The 19,752-nt window shown below is 56.0% G+C and overlaps 5 protein-coding genes across 5 annotated transcripts; 1 reads left to right on the forward strand and 4 right to left on the reverse strand.

Moving 5' to 3' along the window:
- Window positions 1-46: 46 nt before the first annotated feature.
- Window positions 47-1,981, reverse strand: bgt3 (putative cell wall glucanase; the record flags this gene model as incomplete). The annotated part of the gene is made up of 2 exons (XM_073693332.1): window positions 47-191; window positions 240-1,981. The coding sequence occupies 2 exons, from the start codon at window positions 1,979-1,981 to the stop codon at window positions 47-49; spliced, it is 1,887 nt and encodes a 628-aa protein (XP_073550849.1).
- BDV59DRAFT_171994 (uncharacterized protein) lies at window positions 1,614-2,471 on the reverse strand. Its single transcript, XM_073688651.1, has one exon. The coding sequence runs from the start codon at window positions 2,450-2,452 to the stop codon at window positions 2,183-2,185; it is 270 nt and encodes an 89-aa protein (XP_073550850.1). The 5' UTR covers window positions 2,453-2,471; the 3' UTR covers window positions 1,614-2,182.
- Window positions 2,472-2,738: 267 nt separating this feature from the next.
- BDV59DRAFT_171995 (uncharacterized protein) lies at window positions 2,739-6,215 on the reverse strand. The gene is made up of 3 exons (XM_073688652.1): window positions 4,868-6,215; window positions 3,766-4,506; window positions 2,739-3,540 (listed from the first exon to the last, which is right to left on the reverse strand). Exons 1-3 carry the CDS (start codon window positions 5,901-5,903, stop codon window positions 3,356-3,358), a joined length of 1,962 nt encoding a protein of 653 aa, XP_073550851.1. The 5' UTR covers window positions 5,904-6,215; the 3' UTR covers window positions 2,739-3,355.
- A 9,106-nt stretch (window positions 6,216-15,321) lies between these two features.
- On the reverse strand, window positions 15,322-17,386 carry BDV59DRAFT_127698 (uncharacterized protein). Its single transcript, XM_073686922.1, has one exon. The coding sequence runs from the start codon at window positions 17,242-17,244 to the stop codon at window positions 15,484-15,486; it is 1,761 nt and encodes a 586-aa protein (XP_073550852.1). The 5' UTR covers window positions 17,245-17,386; the 3' UTR covers window positions 15,322-15,483.
- Window positions 17,387-18,706: 1,320 nt separating this feature from the next.
- Window positions 18,707-19,533, forward strand: BDV59DRAFT_128035 (uncharacterized protein). The gene has a single exon (XM_073686924.1). It carries the CDS (start codon window positions 18,943-18,945, stop codon window positions 19,381-19,383), a length of 441 nt encoding a protein of 146 aa, XP_073550853.1. The 5' UTR covers window positions 18,707-18,942; the 3' UTR covers window positions 19,384-19,533.
- Window positions 19,534-19,752: the final 219 nt, after the last annotated feature.

Raw genomic sequence — 19,752 nt, forward strand, 5'->3', positions numbered from 1 at the left:
CGAGGGATCTGGAGGGGGAAATCATGAAAGCGAAAACAGGAATGAACTAGGTCGCCGTCTTTCCGCCGCAGTCGGGAATGGTGAGGCCTTTCTTGAGATTCCGCGCCGAGTCCATCAGACCCCATTTATCTTCCCAGTTCTCGTTTTTGGTGTTGTAGATGACCTTCCATGGCTCGTCGAACGCCTCGAACCTGCGTCGCATTAGCGTGTCATATATAAAGCACCATGAAGATACATACCAGAAATAGTCCGTGCCGTTCTCCAATGCCTGACATACCCAGTCCGACATGAACTGGTTCATCTCGTCAATGCCGGCGACGGAGCCCGCCGAATCGTTTGGACAGTTGCCACCATCTCCGCAGTCATTGCCTCCTGCGCTGGGCCAGCCGACCTCAGAGATGATCTGCTTCTTATCGGTGCCCTTGGTCAGCGCGAGGTCGTGGCTGTTCCAGAAGTCCCAGGTCCAGCTCGCAGCGATGTCGACACTGACTCCGGCAAAGAACGGATGCACGTTGGACATGACGGCATCCGAGGCCTTGACCAGTTGCGCGTTCCAGTTGTCACCGAGGTCGGAGGTTGCGATGGGCAGATTGATGTTGTTCTTCTTGAAATGGTTGCGCACGTCTGTCATGTAACTGATGAGAGTCTTTTCCGCTTCGGCGATGCTGCTCCCCGCGCGGTAGAGCGCCTCGTTACCGATGATGGCGCCCTTGAAGATGGAGTGGTCCTTGGTCTTGTCGAGCACATCGTACAGCTGGTTCAACTGTCGCTCGCAGGTCGTCTTGTTCGTGTCGATCCACACGCCCAGCCAGAGCTTCATATCCTTCAACTCCAGCCGATCCATGGCATGCATCACCATCTCGGTCTGGTTGCAGTCGGTGCCGTACAGCCGGACGGTGTTGGTCAATTGCGACAGGACCGCCATATCGCGGGTGACGTTGTTCTGGGACGGCGGGTACTTCAGACAGAGCGGGTATTGCGTACCCCAGGGGGTGTAGTCCATGCCGGGGAAAACCTTGTGTAGGTTGGGGTTGTTCATGAGCGACTTGATCTCGTCCGAGTCCTTACCCAGATCGCCGTTGGCTTTCTCATCGCCCGAAGCGGTCTCGGAAGAGGGAGGACCCTCCTTCTCGCGATTACCCAGCGTTCCGCCCACCGCGCCACCAACAATTGCTCCAACGATCACAATCCCCAGAATGATACCCACGATCCACCCGCGCTTCCGACTCCCACCGCCGGGCTTGGGCTTTGCCCACTGACCCTTCTCGGCAGCTTCGAGGCCGCCCCCGGCGCCAGGAACAGGACCGTACGACGGACCCCCCTCGGCGGCGTTTTTCGACTTGAAAAGCCCAAACATGCCGCCGGCCGCAGCACCGCCGGCCGCGGCGCCCGCCCCGGCAGCCGGGACTGCGCGCGACTTCGACCCGGCGGACTTGGAATTCGGCAGGGCGAAGCCGTCGTCACCGTCGTCGATGATCTCATCGGGGTTGATGACCAGCGGGTAGTCGCCGTTGTTGTAGACGGACTGGCGCTGGTAGGGACCGGCGTCGAGGGCACCAACGCCCTGGTAGGGGCTGTCGACGAGACTACGGCGCGAGGCGGCTGCCCCGGCGGGCACGGCGGCGGCGGCGGCGAGGGCGGCACTGGAGCCGTAGGCGCCGGAACGCGGCGGCAGGTGGTCGGAGCTATCGTAGGCGGCGACGGCGGGCGCGGGCGGCGGCGGCACGTACGGGTTGTCGGAGCCCGGGGCGTGATAGCCTCGTTCGGCGGGGAAATTGGACGTGGACGGTTCGCCGGCTGTATCCCTGAAAGCGTCAACTCCGCTCTGACGGTCATTCGAGTTGGCCACCCCAAGGGCGATCCCGCTGATGCCGCCGCCGACCGCGGCAGGGCCCAGGTTATCCATACCCGGGGTGGCGGTGGACTGCGTACGCATGGAGTGCGGATGGTCCCAGCCGCGATGGCTGTATGGATCGGCCATGGTTGTGTGTTGGTCGATGGGGAGAGGAGGGTCTAGATCATCGCCGTATGACCGGGGGTGATGGGACATGGAGATGTTGAGGGGGGGGGGATGATAGAGGGTGTTTTGATAGAGGAATAAGAGGTCAGATCAGGGAATCGAGAGGAGAGAAAGGGAGGAGGACGAGAGTCGAGCAAGGAGCGAGGCCAGCGGGCGAATTAATTAATGCGAGGGGAACGAGGACTGTTTCTGAAACGGAGAGGATAAATGACCGGGCTGGAACCACGGATCGCGGACGTCGACGACCCAGCGAGAAGGGCTAGAACCGCGGAAGCATTCAGGGACGAAGAGTATGTACGGACGGAGGACGAAGAGTATGTATAGGAAGTATGGAGAGGATGGGGGGAGGAGAAGAAAAGAAGAGACGAAGAGAAGAAGCAGACGCAGAGTCAAAAGAGCCGACGAGAGAAATAAGCGGGACGAATGATGCATCCGTATGAGGCTTGTCCGGGCAACAGCAGGCGCGATTGGACTGGTGGTTGGACCCTTTCGGTTAGGCGTGCCAAAAATATCCGCCCCTAACCATTTCGGGGTAGGGTCTCTGCCGGCGCACACCGCGATTGGCTCCCCCGCAAGACCCTGCCCCAATCAGGGTAGACCCTGGCCCGATCGGGCATTCCTGCCCATTTCTTCTTGCAACCTCCATCGCTGGATGCGGATGCTCTATAAAAGCCTCCTCGTCCCGCCGTCTGTCTGCCGCTCTCTGCTCTCGGCCTGGCATGCCCGCGCTCAGATCGTCCCCCCGTAGATCTTGCTCTTGCAGGAAGCCTACGTAAGTCTCACGCATCTCCGCCGATCACCCTCCGTCCGAGCTTCTTCTCCCCCAGCCGCTCTCGCGCGTTCGGAATCATCCTTCGGCGCCATCGTTCTGTCATCCATTCTGTCTTGAGGATAGTCATGTCTCACTTCTGCTGACTGCATCTGCTGGAAGCGATTGGCCCGCATGGGGTGTCATTTATGAATGCGCCACCGACATAGATACCCTTGTGCAGTTGCATTGGACCATTATCCGCACTAATTCGTACTGATTCATACTCCATAGATACATAGAACTCCATTAATCGTAAATCGTTCCTCATTCTGCCCATGTCCCGTAATCATAAACCATAACAGAATAAAAAGAAACCCATCCATCAGATAACCCTCCCAACACCGTCCCTCGAACCCAACCGCGTGTCCCGGCGTTTGGCTCTATGTACTTTACACTGCCGTTGTCGTCCACGTCTGTTGCGACCCGAGGGTGAAGATGTAAAGCAGAGATATGTTGAAGATAACAAGAAAAGAAAAGCGTAGAAGAACAGCAGAAAAGAAGAAGGAAGATAGGAGACCGTAGATCTACGCCTCCACCTCTTCGGCACTCCGCCGCGACGCGGACATCGGTGCTCGGCTCGGCCCTCCGCGTCGATGACGCTCGAGGAATTTCCGCTTGCCTGCGCGAGTCTCAAAATGAGCCGGGATAGACGCCGGTTCCTGGCCGGCCGCCAGCATCGTACTGCGCATTTTGTTCCGGTACGCATCCACTACAGCATCCGTGTTAGCAGTCAAGCCACTTCCCTTCTCGACAAACATTCCTGCCGCGGCCATGGCCGCGTGGATGGAGGCTTGATCGACGTTATCGATGCCTGGCATGTCCGATCCGCAGACGTCCCACGCAAGGGATGAAGAACGGCACCTCAAATCGGGCGTGCCACGACAGACCTCGAAATGGAAGGCGGAAAGGGGAAAATAAAATAAAATACACTTACACGAACGCTGCAGGAACACCATGCGGCCTGAAAAGATTCGGCTCTGGCTCCAGCTCATGCGATAGCCCAGGTCGTTCAGAAGGACGTCCTTCCGGCGGCGCGGTCGGGACAGCCGCGGAACTGGGACGACGGCGGCGTCGTTGTCGCCGTCCACCTGGGGGGCGGGCACAAGGACACGGCCGACCGTTGCGGCGCCGGCGTCATCGGAAGTCTCCGTGTCGTCGTGGATGTAGCGCCTGCCGGGGAGGACGCGGCCGGGCGGGTTCTTCATCTGCACGGGGAAGTAGGAGCGCGGGTACACAGCGTTGGTCTTGCGGTAGGAGTCCGGGATCTCGTTCATGTCGACCTGGTCGAGCATGACCTTGACGCGGACGCGACAGCTGCGCTGGGTGTCGTCGACGAGGATGAACTTGCGGCGCTTCCCTTCCGGGAAGGTGCCGAAGAGGTCGTCGGCGGATGGGTTGCGCTCGTCGTCGCCAACCTCGTCGATGTTTATCTCTTCCAGCTTGCTGCTGGCCGTCGCCACCGTTTGGTGTCGGCCCATGGCGGCGATGGCGCTGTCGCGCATGAGCGGAGGGATGGCCGGGCCGCGTGCGCTGCCCGCGGTGCTCGCCGGCGGAGGATAGGCAGGGTAGCCGTGGAACACCTGCGCGGAGCGAATATCGGTTGGTGACGGCGTCGGGGGATGGTGAGATTCTGACACAGGCGGGCGAGTGGTACCAGTCGCGAAGTCTGCAGTACCTATATTATGGACGGGAGGACAGTAATATAAATTAGCCTACACTGAACTGCACGTAGAGTAACCATTCCAGCAAGCGGGTATAACGTGGTCGAAGAAAGGCAGAGAACACATGAGGGTATGGGACATATCCAAGTGGAATCGGGCGAAAACATCATGAAATCAGAAAGACAAAAGTGGGAGGAAAAAGAAACCCGTCGTCAACCTCCAACGCAATAGAAATACATAAGTATACAATAGAAGCAGATATACCTCGCGCACCGGTGGGATCCATCCATGGAGGCATCACACAACATATAGGACAGGCCACACCACCTTGCTTGCAAACGACAGAAACAACACTTCATATGTGGTGGAACATACCGCTAACTTCCTCATTATTCGCGTTTCCTTCCGGCTGAGCGTGGTGGTGATGCAGTTGGGGCGGGCCCATACTCAGAGGGCCCAGTCCGGGACGCGGGCCTGGAGCGGCCATGCTTGCGCTCGGGATGCCTGGTGCGACAGGCGTTGCCGTAGACATATGCGCCGGGGGCTGTGCGGGCATGGTTTGCCGACGGTTGATCTTCGCCATGCGCCGGACACGTCTGCTGCGCAACCGGGGGTCTTGGTTGCTATTCCTCCAGCTGTCGACCGCACGCTGGATGAGACCGCGTTTCCCTCTCAAGGCCGGGTTCAGCTCTGCCAGAGCCCAGCCCACGGCATTGCACTCGGTCTCATAGACCAGGCGGTTACCCCGGTATTGGTCTTTACTGCAGCAGGCCCGAGGGTAAACACAGTTCTCCGTCTTGAACTCTTGGCTGAGGCTGTCCACGTTCACGGACTCGACGTCGCAACGGATGGTATACTCCATCTTCACGCGGTCTCGTGAATACTCGAACGCGATCCACTGGACCCCATTGCTATCCTGTCGCACGACAAGCGGGGTCGTGGCCGGGATCGGGCCGGGAGCAGCGCTCGAACTGCTCTGGTTCTGATGATGGACTCCCCCAGATGATAATGGAGCCCCAGTAGTGGCGGGAAGAGGCGGGTTCAAGACGGTCCTTTGCGGAGGGGTGGGCTGTTGCGGCGTCGCAGTGTTGGGGCTTGGGATAGTCGTCGATGCTTGCGAAGGTTGGTGCGGGAGTTGGGCCGTGCTTGTCTGGTGAGGCATCATCAAGGATTGAGTGGTGAGCGGATGCTGCGAAGGCGACGTTTGTGCAGCATAAGGGGACGGCTGCACCGGGGTGATTGATGGGTAGGGCTGGTACCCGTAGATTTGCGACGTCATCTGTGGAGATTGAGTGTAGATATTGCGGCTGTGCTGGTCATGACTTTGCGAGGCCACCGAAGCAGGAGAGTTGGACTGGGGAGTGCTGTAGATGGGAGGATACGGCCTCTGCATCTGTGTGGTAGCCATCATTTCTTGAGGGCCTGGAAAGGATTAGACGTGGTTTGAGCACAAAGATCTACCAACCTACCACTTGAAGGGTATTGAGTTGGCGTCGTAGCGGTGGTATACGAAGTGTGGGTGGTATAGTATGGCTGGTCTTGAGCAGTCTGGCCGTACGGATGTTGACTGTGCAGAATGCCGTTTCCTAACGCGTGGGGGGTATACGACGCAGTAGGTACGGTAGTGTTGGGTTGATGAGGGGATTCAGGTTGTTTCTGTTGAAGGAGAGTCCTGGGATGTTGAAGATGGGGAGGTTGATGAGTGGATATAGAGTGTCGGAGCTAAGACATCAACGCAGTCAGTATCCGACATGCTCATGCAACATGATATCTGAAATAGAAACGCAAAAACATGTCGAGTCGACACCCGGATGCATAACGGCGCATGGTTCCAACCATGCTATAAGCCCTGCGATTGGGATCGCAGGGCTTCTGAACATATCCAATCCGATAGAAGGCCAGTGCGGATAGAACAGCTACAGGAATGAGCTTTGGTTTGGCCGGCAATCTCAACAATGTTGAGACCATCCTCGAGCGCATTGAGGGCTGATGCGCAAGTGCGCAAGAGCCTGACCAAAGCAAAGGCTTGGGCTCCTGTTTAATTCTCTGCGGACATTTGGGCCGCCAGAGACCGGGTGCGACACAACACCGACAGGTATCTCCTGGTAGGAGACATACAGCCGGGTTGTCCTTGAAAGACACAATTCATGGAGACGAACAAACAAATAACAGGGACCGTACTCACCGGATCGTCAACGGGCTCGTCTTTGTATTTCGGCGCAGTTGGATGAGCAAGGTCAGTCTGAACCATGCCGGTCATGACTGACCTTCAGAGTCCGTGAGAGACTGCCGGCGGTTCCGTACAGCCCTGACGTTCCCCACTTACTGGTAAAGGTTAAGAGCGGTCCAATATGAACTGGGGAAGAAGAAAGGATAGGGCCTGAAGGGAGGGACGGTAGGCTGGGATGCGGGGGAAGGAAATATCGCGACTCGAGAGAAGGAAAAGGGCTGAAAGCTTAGAAACAGAGGCTGAAAGATAACGGTAGTGGCTCCTAGGACTGGGGCCCTAGACCAGGGGGGAGGGGAGATATTCTTGAAGATGGATGGGCCTTGTAAACGGGTGTGATGCGAGAGAACCGGTGTAATGTGGAGGGTCCAGGGTCGTTATTTAGCAACACGGGAGACCCATCCTTAGGGTAAGCCAGATGGAGGAGGGGGGAAAATAGGGAGGATAAAAATAAATGAATTTGTCAAAAGAAATGAAATTAAAATAAAAAAAAAAGGATTTTTAATTAGAAAAAGAAAAGAGAAAAGAAAAGCACAACGTCTCTCGGAATGGTGGGGATACCAGAAAGAGCTTGTAACTAGCGGGAAGGTGGTGTAATATTGACCAGGATGGGTGCAGGATGCAGGAGAAAAAGACGCGAATGTGACAGCAACGAGCGACTAGCCAGGACTCGAATGTGCGGATGATGATTTGCAGCATGCATCGCGTGGAAAGGAGAACAGCAAGGAAATCTCATACGAACCTCGGGGGCCTGGGGAGTGCAATTGAGGTTTCGTCGGAGGGCCTTCTTGGAGCAGGATTGAATCCGTGGATCCAAAAGAAAATCCCGGAGACTCACACAAGACAGGCTCGAGGGGACACAAAGACGAGGAGACAAAGAATCTGACGGACCAGTGACAGGCAGGGAGGGACGAGAAAGAAGAAAAGAGAGAGAAGAGGAGAGGAGGGAAGAGGAGAGATGTAGTCCAGAAGTATACGGAGTCGCCTTATAGATCCGACTCCCTCTCTATCTACCACCATGCACAGATGGTTTGTAGTTCGTACCTCTTTAGGCGTAGTCACCCGGAGGACCAATCAACCATGTCCTATTTGGACTCGAATTGTCCCTGTAAGATGAGCTCTGTCAGAGACTATGCAGCTAAGGACTGGCTAAACTGCCATCTCCTTCATCGGCTACACACCGTCGTGTTGGGCACAACCCTCCTATCGCTAAAACGCTTTCAGTCAATGCAAATAGGTCGATCTGGAAAATTCCCGCTGGTCAATTTACAACACATCCCCACCTCAATCTCCTTTAGGTTTGGAGGGGGACGACGGTTTGGATGGGCTGGAAGAATGAAGATTGGCGCCGGGAGCAATGCCTTAGCGTGTTCATCGTGGGACTGAGACGTTCCCTTCAGAATTTCGGACGTAACGCCCTTGGTCAGAACGGGTAATTGTGAACTAGGTAAAGTTTCCGTCGAGGGTTAATATCGGCTTGGATCTCGCAGTTGTCCCAAAGTCAGGTACCACAATTGTCCAGCCAACGCTTCCGGGCCCATGGCGGGGATCCACCCAGCCTTCTACGATGGAGGAACCATGAGGCACTTGGTTTACCTCGTCATGCTAATTTCAGAAACCAGATGACAATCATTTTCACGGAGGGGGGACACCCTCCACTTGGGGTGCATGGACCGGTCGTTAAAGATCGTCCCAGGCACTATCCTACCCGAGCATCACCATCGCTCCAACTTGTCACGGAGGAATTCCCTTTGATACGGAGGACATGCTGTCCTTTAGAGTCTCCCTGTGTCTGCCCCTTCGGCTGGCTCAGAGGTGATACACGACTCGATCTGGTTACACTCCGGTATGAAAAGAGCCGATCTGACTTGCTGCCGTCAGCCTTGTTCCCACCAGTCCACATCGCCCGAGGACGGTGGAAGAATACCAGTGAGACCAATGAGAACCAGGCGAGGATGATGACGATGTCGGGTATAATAATAACCCTCTTAATGATCTAATCCAAAGATGGGTTGGCATTTGTACACAATCATATCATGGCTGGCGATGCGCCTCCACCCCCTCCACCTCCCCTCCTCGGGCCGTGTGAATTAACTCGAAACAGACTAAACGCGGCCGGATGATTCTCCTCCATGCTGAGCATCAACCCAGAGTCATGGTGATGTCTATGATCAACCTCATTTCCCGGTGTAACCCTTGACCGTTGCGGTCAAGGCATTGATCAATGGGGCTAGTGCTGCTGGCGCCCGAGGGCAGGCGACGAAGAAAAGGTCGTCCATGGAAGGAATTTTTTTTAAAAAAAAAAAAGAAAGAAAGAAAAGAAAGAATCAGAAGAATGGATCAATGTAGAAGTCCCGGCCGACGATCGAGTCGACTCTGCTGGTCTCCTGTTGGCTGAGACTGCACCGCGAGACTAGCCTGCCAGAGTCCGCAGCCACCAGACGGCTAGTTAGGAAGTCGTTAGGAAATCGTTCTCTCCAACGACAGCCTGTCAGCGTCCAAAGCTCGTTCCACCGATGTTCTCGCATGCAATCAGACTTTTGGCCCCACCGGTTAGTGAGACTTGGCCTTTAGGACTCGATCAAAGCCCCCCGAGACAAGACTCGAAAGCTGATAAGGTGAATCAGCCACATTGTAACAGAGGCATTTAGTATCCTCCATTATGATTGTTGCTTGTGCATCATTTCCCATGTGAAACCTTCCAACATTGGTCGCTACGTAAGATCGCCGTCATGATTTCTCGTTCGTCGTTCGTGGTTTAGGGCTCCAGGAATTTCTCCGCTGTCCGTCCGGCCAACAGAGAATCGGTCTGCATCAGGAGATGCGATGCGCGGTGTGCAGCTCCTGGGGAAGGTCTTTGCGGGAGCCACAGGAACAACAACAACAACCCACCCCCCGGGAGAGGCCTGCATTCAAGCTGCATGCTCCTTCACAACTCCCACAATCGAGTCTTTCTCGTCAGTCATGCATGTCGCGACAATGAGGAGGCTGGAGCCTTGCCAAAGAAGGCTAGCGAAAGCGGTCGTCGTCATCGGAGCTCCCGTTTCAGCACATTTGCCCCGGTTAGTGACCTCGTAGTACCTGGATAGTCGCGGGAGTCTGACACCGCACCGGCCAGTCGCAACGAGGCCATGTGTGTGGTGTGGGTGTGTGGCATGCTCGCCACCCCAGCTGCCTGTTGCTCCGGGTCGGTGGAGACAGTTGCTTGGGCTGAACGCAAGCAACGGTTGTCACCCCTGCCTGCTCGCCTTTCCCTCCATGATCACGATTGGCACAGGCGGATTGTGATCTGATGCAGGGTGCTGCTCATCGCCCGCCGCTCACCGGGTCTTATTATTATTATTATTATTATTATTATTATTATTATTATTATTATTTTATTTTCCCCTTCTTCGCTGGGTTGACTTGGGGTTTTGGCATGAATCCTGCCGTTGCGTTCTCAACGGACGTTCCCTCCTGATTAGTCTAGAATTCTCCTTGCGGACGTCTCTACCGCCGTTCTAGAACTACCGGAGGCGTAATGTCCGCGAAGCTTCACGTCTTCCGTGGATTGCAGCGATAATACCCCGGCGGTGCCATGGATCCAGGTGCCTTTACACCGTTGGTATTGTCCCTGATAGGGGGCTCGTAAACCCTGAACCTATGGGGTACTGATCGACGGGCAGAGCGTCGGACATGGACGGTTCTATCTATGGCGTCGCAGGGGATGGATGTCTGTGGGCTCAAGATCTCTTCGGAAGGCCGTGCTCGGAAAGGATCATGCGTGTCGATAAAGTTGGGAATCACGATGGTTACTAGGAAGGGGAGGGAGCGTCGGCGGCTACAGCAGGTACACTCTAGATCAGTGGATATGTATGGGCCCTTCCCGTCTGTCCCTTACGCAGGATAGGTACTCCGGACTGTAGGTCCCTGAGTGCGTCGGGATGATAACGTTGTACAGAATGTGACAGACAGGAGAAGTTTATTGCATTGCATCCCCTCTTGCTATTACTCTTCTTTACGAAGGACGGTGGCATCGATTGCTTTTTTTTTTTTTTTTCTAAATTGGGTCCAAGACAAATAACGCTTTCGCCCCATCATCAACGGGGCGAGAGGAGATCGATAGGCCAGGGACTCCAAAGCGGAGCAACATCGCTAAACTCAACAAGCTAAGAGCCCACCACCATCAACGAACCAACGGGGGGCATTGTTCCCGACTCCGACGGGCGCCATCACTTCACCCCTGGGCGGATCTCGAGGACAGTCTGTTCGATGGTCCCCTCCTCGGATCGGACGGCGCGGTGGGGATGGCTGTCCAGACTAGGGCGCGATTATTGCTCTCCAGCGGAGACATCCTCTGATGGTCTCTACGCCGTATATTACTTTGATTGCTTTTTTCCGAAAATACTCCTAGTTCTTCCCGTCAGAGAACGGAGTGTTGACGGATACGCGGAGCACTTCGTCCGTAGATACGATTGATTCGTTCGGCAAGGACACTCGCATGATGCCAAATCCCCACGAACCAAGAAAAGCCTTCTTTGTCTGGCTGTTCGGTTCTGGTGAAACTAGCATGGATGAGGGGGGTGATCGGCAGCTGGGGAATGTCATGCACATCAAGCAGGTTGGACGGAGGGTTAGTGGACGGCTGGGAGGGAATCGATGACTTGGCTTCGGCCGTGGAATGATCAACCGGCACGTTCTGCTGGATACATAACATCGACGATGTCGATGAGGAGCATTTAGATATGATACAGCACGATCGAGTGGAACCAACCAACCGCCCCGTCGATGGCGCTACCTCGAGACTGTCGACGAGCTTGGAAACATCCCAGCCATCTTGATGTAATGAAGCTGTCATGAGCCCTTTCCTGAACGGCGTAGGCCTCCAACCTATGACCAGCAGTAACATCATCCCATCGTCTTCCTCTGCTAGCAAGCAATCGCAACACGACCTAGCTGAAGCGACGCCCCGCAGCCGACTCCACCGTCGCTCAACCGCCTTGGTCAGAATAACATCATCAGCGCAATGCACCGGGGGGGCCTAAGGGCCGGCTAGTTCGAAGACAACGCCCGGCGAGACTGGTCGAGAGCCACGCAGAGAGGAAGGGATTGGCGCTGGGGTCGAACGGGCGCAGTGGAAGAATTAATGCCACCACCTTTCGCTTTGCTTTTCCCCTCCCGCCGGTGGGTCTATCACATCGGCGGCGGGTTTTAGTGCACTTTACGCAGCACGGCGTACACACGACCATTATTCCCAGTGACCTTCCCCTCCCCTCCCCCAGCCCTGATCCCTCCAAGATTTGAAATCAAGTCCCACGGTAACTAGCCGTTGAAAACCGACCAGGCGAACGGACCAGCCGCCAGAGCATGGTTCTCCTGCCAAGACACGACCCGCCAAGCCGATCAAGATTTCTCCCTCTCGTCTACCTCCAGTTAGCTCGGAGCTTTTCCTACGGGCGTTATCCACTTCGCGCGGCGGTAGGCAACGCTCGACGGAGGCCCGAGAGGGGACGGGCGGTCTCGAACGGGGGGCATGTCGCTCTGGATGAGGAATTAGACTTTACGCGATGCACTCAATCTGGCCTTTGTTGTCGGTTCCAGAGAACCATACTACATATCGCGGAAAGTGCTTTAGACCCATCTGGCAACCACGGTCGACCTCTATCAGATCCATGGGCCTGAGTAACAAAGAGCGAGGGGTCTCCGCACCGGCAGATCACGGACCTGGCTGCTTACTGGGTTAGGGTTAGGCCGGGATATCCGGGCAAAACACCTAGCAGTAGGCAGTAGTAGACTGGCCTTGGGGCGGACGCCGGAAGGAAGGTTTCTAGGAGATGAGGGTTGGATTCCTTAGGGCTCTTGGCCGGTACGGAATTCTCCGAACTCATACACCGGACAATGGAAGCGGCTCCATCTGCCAATATCGTCTCTGGAGTGCGATGGCATACGTAACGTCCGTCTGAAGCACGAGCTAGTTAAAGTAAGATTATTATTACTCTTGCTCAATGCTCCGTCGCAAGAGAGAACACATGTGATGTCTAGGGCTAGGCCGACAGCACTAAATCCAACCGGCACCGCGGCCCCACCATCCGACGCCGAGATGGAGGAGAGGAGAACGAGACAAGCAGACTGTGGAAGGCCGTAGGAGGGCTCCGTTCAGTACCGAGAACATCTGGGCCTACGGAAGACCGATCAGAAACGAAACGACAGGATGATAATGCATTGTTGCAGATTCGACTCGACTCGACTCCTCCGACTGGTGCCGCAGCGACGTGCAGATATCACCGCACCGGAATGACCCAGAACATACATGGTGGCTGTCGGTCCTAATCAAACTGACTCGTCGTGGGTGTCTGCCACTGCAACACCGTTCGTCGACAGGAAACCGTGCACTTAGCACGGCTTATTATGCTGATTGCGCCAGAGAGGGAAGAGTAATGAACAATAATGACGATAATAATAATAATAATAATAATAAGTTTCGGAGAGATCTTTACCGGGGTCATCGATGGCGCCGTGAACTATGACGACCATCGCTTCAGACCTCGTCTCAGGCAGGCAGATGTGGACATCCGAGCCTCGCTTCTGAACAGTGTACGTCCTCCGGAAAAGATGAATTACCGTGCTGGAGACTGGACACCGGCAGATGTAGCACCTACGACTACCTCGCCTGAGGAACTTCCGAGGCTCCCTCCCATCTGCAGAGGGAAAAGCAACATGATCAGGATCAACCCATCAGAAAGTCTAATATTCACCGACTGGTCCGACAATGTGAGCAGTGGAAAGCTTGCCGGGCAGTTTTTTCCCCGTCTATCAAGATGCAGAAGCGTTAGCGGAATCTTCAGCGCCTCTTTTCTTTTTCCCACCTGGACTGTCTATAGCCGTGATGGCGGTTGAATTGGGTCTACGGCTACGAAGTAAATCCCTATGGCGATCTATACTATTCAACCGGGGGAATAGCCTACAGCTGCATCCGTACACCGTACAAGTTTTCATTAAATAAGATATGGAATGGAAAAAGAACAAGGGAAAAAAAAATCTCCAGCCGAAATCCCGAAGGATCACACCTACTCTTCCACCAAACCGATCCAACGGCCCCTCCATCGATGATTGGGGCACATCTCCCATCAGCCCGAGTCTAGCGGGTCTTGGAACGAGGTCGTCGGGAGGTTTTAACTTCAATGTCATCCGTTCTGGTGATGATAGACAGTGCGAGTTGCCCGTCTGGGGTTGTTCGGAGGGCGAGCAGGGCGCAACAATAGCACTCGGAATTATACTGTCATCATGACAATAACGGCGGGATTTGGGGCGGGAAGACACTGTCGGAATAGGCAGAATTCGCAATCGAATTAAAAAAAGAAAAAAGAAAAGAAAAGAAAAAACTTAAAAGGAGAATTAATTCTGCGACCACGGGAGGACTTTTGCCTTCTCCCGTCCGGCGTATACGAGCATGCAATCTATCTTGTATCCCTTCGTCATACGCTGATCATCCTTGCCGCACAGGTGGCCAGGGAAAAATAGAAAAGGAAAAAAGGTCATAACGGATGAAGGATCAAGGGACCCATGCCTTCCCGTCGATTCCCTGCTGGCTTGACAGACGTGCGCGAGATAGAAACATGTTCGTCTGTGGCGGGAGACTTGCGTCAGGATGGCGCCTTTGGAATCCCTGTCTGTGGGCACCAGTAGACAGATACCTTATGTATGTTTGTGCGCCGTGTTGATGGGCACACCAGGACAATACAGTCAATCGACTCGAAGCCACCGAGCCCATGCTGTATCACAGATAAACCTTCCTCACATGCCCCCATTCACAGACCAGGAACAACTCACATCCGGAAATTTGGCCTGCAGGTAAGTATACCCAATCCGGGCCAAAGTGGTACAGACATATGACAACCTCTGCCAGAACCCATTCGATCCCCCCAATCCTGCTGGCGCACTGCCTCGGCTGCAGGAATGAATCAATAGCCCAGCGTCGGCGCTGGTCCCTCGTATTTATCGCCGCCACGCTGCTGGCCCCAGATGTCGCACCGTGTAACCGCGGCCGCCCTGGTCGAAGTGTCAGGAGACTTTCCCGGTCGTTGCCTTGACGCGCTCGACAGGACAGCTTATCCTACACTGATTTGGCCCCGAGAGTGATCTGGTGGGCTGGAATGGCGTGCAGGACGGGTAGCTTGTCTGCTGGGCTGGAGGGTGTGTTTGTTCGTGCGTGGTCGGTCACCAGACTTATACTCGGGATGTTTGAGATTGGCTGCAAGATCGGTGGGTTGATCGACTCTGGGCATGCGATCTGCTTCTGGCATCTGGATGGTATCAAGCTGAGCATACATCCTAGATGTTGGTTTGTTGGATGGCAACCTTGCTGCTTATGCGTACACATCAGCTCGACTACCTCCACAGTGCTAGGAAAGAATTCCGTAGCATCGAGTAATTCACATCGTGCATTGCGCAATATATTCATCTAACATTGCCTGACATAAAGAAGTCCCTAACTGTAGTCCGCAGTATACACATCAGCTCATCCCTACACATACGGTGCCATAGACAGCTTCCAACTATGCAGACTTCCCATCTGTGATCTGGCGGGTCGTCGGATTGAACTTCATCTCCGAGCCGTCACTCGCCAAAGGGGAGTCATCGTCCTCGTCTTCACCATCGCTCGAGAAGTCCTGGCTCATGCGACCACGGCGACGGTCCTCCTCGCGACGCCGACGCCGCTCGCTGACGTACTCGTGGTATCGGGCATCTGCTTTCGTCAGTATATAGTGCACAAGACAACAATCAATCAACGGAAAGACGCAACGCTACCTCGAATCTCCTGCGTCTTCAGCGCATACGCCTGGATCTCCTCCTTGCTCAACACACGCAGCACAATCACACAATCCGGCCGTTCCTCGAACCGCTCCCGGCCCGCCTCAAGGGCCGCCGGATTGACCAGTCGCCGGTCAATCTTGGTCCATCTCGCGCCAGGCGGGATGCCTTTCTTATGCGCGTCCTTCAGCGGGGCGACGCCCTCCCGCACGGGATTCGGCTCCTCGGGGAACTTGTCGCGCGGCGGCTTCAGAATGCCCTTCGGGGGCGCGTCCGGCTCCTTCGGCGACGCCGAGTCGGGCTGCTTGACGCTGCCCTGGCGACTGGGGATGTCCTTCGGGGTGGTCCGTTTCCCCGGCGAGGTGTCGCGCGGACGCGTGCGTGGACGCGAGTGTGATCGCGATCGCTGCCGCGGCGGCCGCTCCACAGTCAGGTACGGCGAAGAGCGGTCGCTGCTGGTGGTCGACACGTCCGAGCCGACGGGGGGAGCGGTCGATCTGCGGCGGGCGGACGGCTCCCGGCGGTAGTTCTTCAGGTCCTCGTCGGAGGTGTATGCGTCCGAGTCGTCCTCCGCCAGTCGGCGGGAAGGGCGACGGCGGGAGCGACCGCTCCGGGCGGGCGGGCGGTCCTGCACCTCCAGCGCGCGGGACCGGCTGGGGACGTCGCTGTCGTGGTCGTCGGCGGCGCGGACGAGGGCGCCGGACGCCACGGGCGGAAGCTTGGTTGCTCCCCGGTCGTCATAGGAATGGCGACTCCGGTCGTCATCGGGGCGCTTGGGGCGGTGATGGCGACGGTGACGGCGGCGATGGGCGTCCTCGTAGTCGTCCCTGTAGGAGGAGTAGCCTTCGTCGGGGTCCTGGTGCAAGGCCACGGGGGCGCGGTGCCAGGATCGACGGGGGCCACTGGCGGCGCTGAAGTCACTGTCGGCGGAGCCGTGGGTGGAGCGACGGGGCAGCTTGTCGAAGCCGCGTTGGGACGGCGGGGGACCCAGCGATCGGGGATCCTTTTTGATCATCAATTGGGTATCGTCGATGCCGGTGAGGCTCAAGGGTCGGTCCCGGCGGTGGCGGGCCTGGTCGTAGCGCAGGCGTGCGACAGATTCTTTCTCGAAATGCTCGTTGGGGTTGGTGTAGGAGTAGACGTTGTAGTTGTCCAGGTCTTCGCCCTTTTGAAGGCCCTCGGCCGGGGGATAACGCCAGCGGCCAGCGTGCGGTTCGTACCGACGATAGGCACCGTAGGCCAAGTGGGCGCGTCGGGCGCGGTCCCGGGGATCCAGACGCCCCGTGTCACTGGCGTAGTCGGGGTAGGGATGGCGAGGCGAGACGGCGGGGAGCAGATACGGGTCGTGACCGGGGAGGGGACTGAAGGAGCGCTGATGGCCGGCGGTGATGATGGGGGCCGCCCTGGCCACGGGCTTGGGGGGTTGACCGGGCGTCTGGCGGTCGTCTGAGATGACGGACATGGTGCTACTGCGCGGTCTGGCGCGGATGGCGTACTCGGTTCTCAGTCTGGAGCCGTGACCGGGTCCGGAGTGGCGGTAGGTCTTGGAGGAGACGGGTTGAGCCTCGAGCCTGGAGTCGGCGAGGTAGCGGGGATCGTAGGAGATATAAGAGGCGTCGGAGGGGTAGACAGGGTATCGAGTGGCGGTCGAGGGGTCGTAGGAGGAGGGAGTGAGCTGCATTGTGCCGGTGGAGGCGCGCAGAGGGTCCATTGTGCGCGAGGCTGAAGGTGACATGAGACGGGAGGATACGGCGGGAAGACTGGAGGGGGTAGAGGAGTAATCTGTCGATAGAGAGGGATTGAAGGATTGAAGGATTCAAGGATTCAAGGATTGCGGGACTGAGAAGGGATTGAGTGATGTGAAGAGGATGATGGAGAGAGAGAGGGAGAGGGAGAAAGAAAGGAAAGAAAAGGATAAAGACGGAAAGACGGCACCAGGCCAGAAGAGGAAATGGGCAAAGGAGATGGTCGAGGAATTGGGAAGGAGAAGAGAGAGGGGGGGAGGGAGAGTTATATAATTAGAGTGGCGTGAAGGAGATGAAGTTGAAGCAGCAGCAGTTTGAAGGGAGGTGGATAGCATTATACATAAAACTGCATAAAATAGGGCGACCTTGCAATACCATACAATACACCAATAGGATCGGGGAGATATACATTATAAAATTATAATGATAAAATTATAGGATAACCATACAAGATCATCATATAGAATGTAGAATAGAACATATGTCATACCAGTATCGTCTGTCCCAAGGTTCCAGTCCATTCGGTTCCAGTGGATCGCCGTCTTCTAGAAAAACAACCTCTTCTTCTTGCCCGCATCCTGCATGCACCGTCGATCGATCTCTGTCTCTCTATCTCTTTCGTTCTTCTTTCTTCCTCCTTTCTCTCTCTCTCCCTCTCTCCACTCATCCATACTAATCCCGGCAACGTCTCGACACTGAGGGGCGTCAGTCCTTCCCCGCTGCCCATAATTACATCTTCCCACCAACGCCCTCAGCCAGATCCGCTGCCCGTCCATGAAACGCCCATTCCCATCGTCTATCCTCCTCGCTACAGGGCTACAGGGCTTCACCCTCTTGGCTGTCCAATCGTCGACCTCCCACTTCGCCTTCATCTGGCCCGGAGCTTCACCGGCCCATAATGCGGCATTTTCTCTTCGCCCGATTGCTTCACCCTTCACACAGCACGCAGATCCATCACCCTCTCTGCCCGACCTGGTCCACTCTTCCACTTCTCTCCTACGCTCCGGGACATGGGAGGGCTGTCCCCGGCTGTCGGGCAACGCGGGCTTGACGCAAGAGCATCCCCTCTGAAACACCCCAACGCATCCTCGAAATGATGCTGCAAAAGGCGCATTCTCGTCTGATGCATCGGATGCAACCTTTTTGTCTGGGCTGCCTTTGCCCTCTGCCTCACCCGAGCATCCAGTGCTGCGCCCCCTCCTCAGGCGAGAGCCCATTCATCCACCGTTTTACTCATGGCATCTCCGCGACTAATGCTTTGCTCTACTTTTACGGTCAATGTTGAAATCCTAGATGAGCCCTTGGTCCCCAACAACTCCATGCATTCCATTTCACCAACCCAGTACAAACACACCCGGACACAGACTCAGACCGAGGCACAATGGATCTCCTCCTCAGCCACAGTCGCCTGGGCACGTTACCCCTGGCTCAATCCTTCTGTCCCAGCGGTCTGATTCTCTCTTCCTGTTCGCGAGTCTGCTGGTATCCAGCGCCCCTTTGAGCTATGATCTTCACCAATCCGCCCTCCCGGTGCCGCCAGTCGCCAGCAGCGCTCGCCTCAGAGCTCGTGCCTGTGGCTTCTCCATCCCCGGAAGGTTTCCCACTGGCTACTGGGCGGGCTAAACCAGGCACCGGGTTCGACTGAGCCACTCCATTGTCCATGATCTCTCAATCTGCTTGCTTCACTCATGTCGATGGAATGGCGGTGGAGGAGTCCTCGCATTGCCCTTCGCCCTTTCGTTCTCACGAACGGGCTTAAAAGGACAACGGATGTCGAGAACACGACTGGAACCTTTCTCAATCGCAACATCCTTCGAGCATCTCCACTCCATATAGAACCTCTCTTCGAGACTCTCCAGACTCTCATCCTTTCTTCTTCTACCTCGAAAGCCACATCCACCGCGCATCCACGACCTCCTTCCAACGCAGCCATGTCTCCCAAAGCACCCGCCGGCCAGATTACCACGGTTTCTGCTCCCAGCGCTGGAGCGTATCCGACTGCCGGCTGGTGGGTGTGTTGCGGCTGTAGAAGCCCGGTGAACCCTGTCTTGAGCGGTGACCAATGCTCCGTCTGCAGCCATGTTCGGTGCTATAACTGCACCGACGCTTCCACTGTCTCCCTGTACTGAGGGAGGGTCCTCTGACCACCGATATGGATCGTCTTTGATCCTTCATGCTTGGACCTTGTCTGCTTGGGTATCTTTACTGTGCCTGGTGTTTATTTTGGTCATTGCGTTTTCCATTAGTATGGGTACGGGTTGGGTATTGCATGAGTATAGGTCGGTGTCGGGTTAGACAGGATGGGAATTAGTTCTTGGATCCGTGCATTATCAGGCAGTTCTCATGTCATTTATTCGGTGTCAAATCAACAATATTGTGAAACCCCGCTACGTACAGGCCGACAGCCAGCATTTTATATCCGCCCCTTCTTCAGCCGCATACCGCAGATTCGGCCCCAGTCAGCCTGAGGCTCCGCTTCCAGCCTTGTGCTAGTACGG

The sequence above is a fragment of the Aspergillus ambiguus genome (assembly GCF_047715705.1).
Source record: "Aspergillus ambiguus strain CBS 117.58 unplaced genomic scaffold BDV59scaffold_5, whole genome shotgun sequence".
NCBI lineage: Eukaryota > Fungi > Ascomycota > Eurotiomycetes > Eurotiales > Aspergillaceae > Aspergillus > Aspergillus ambiguus.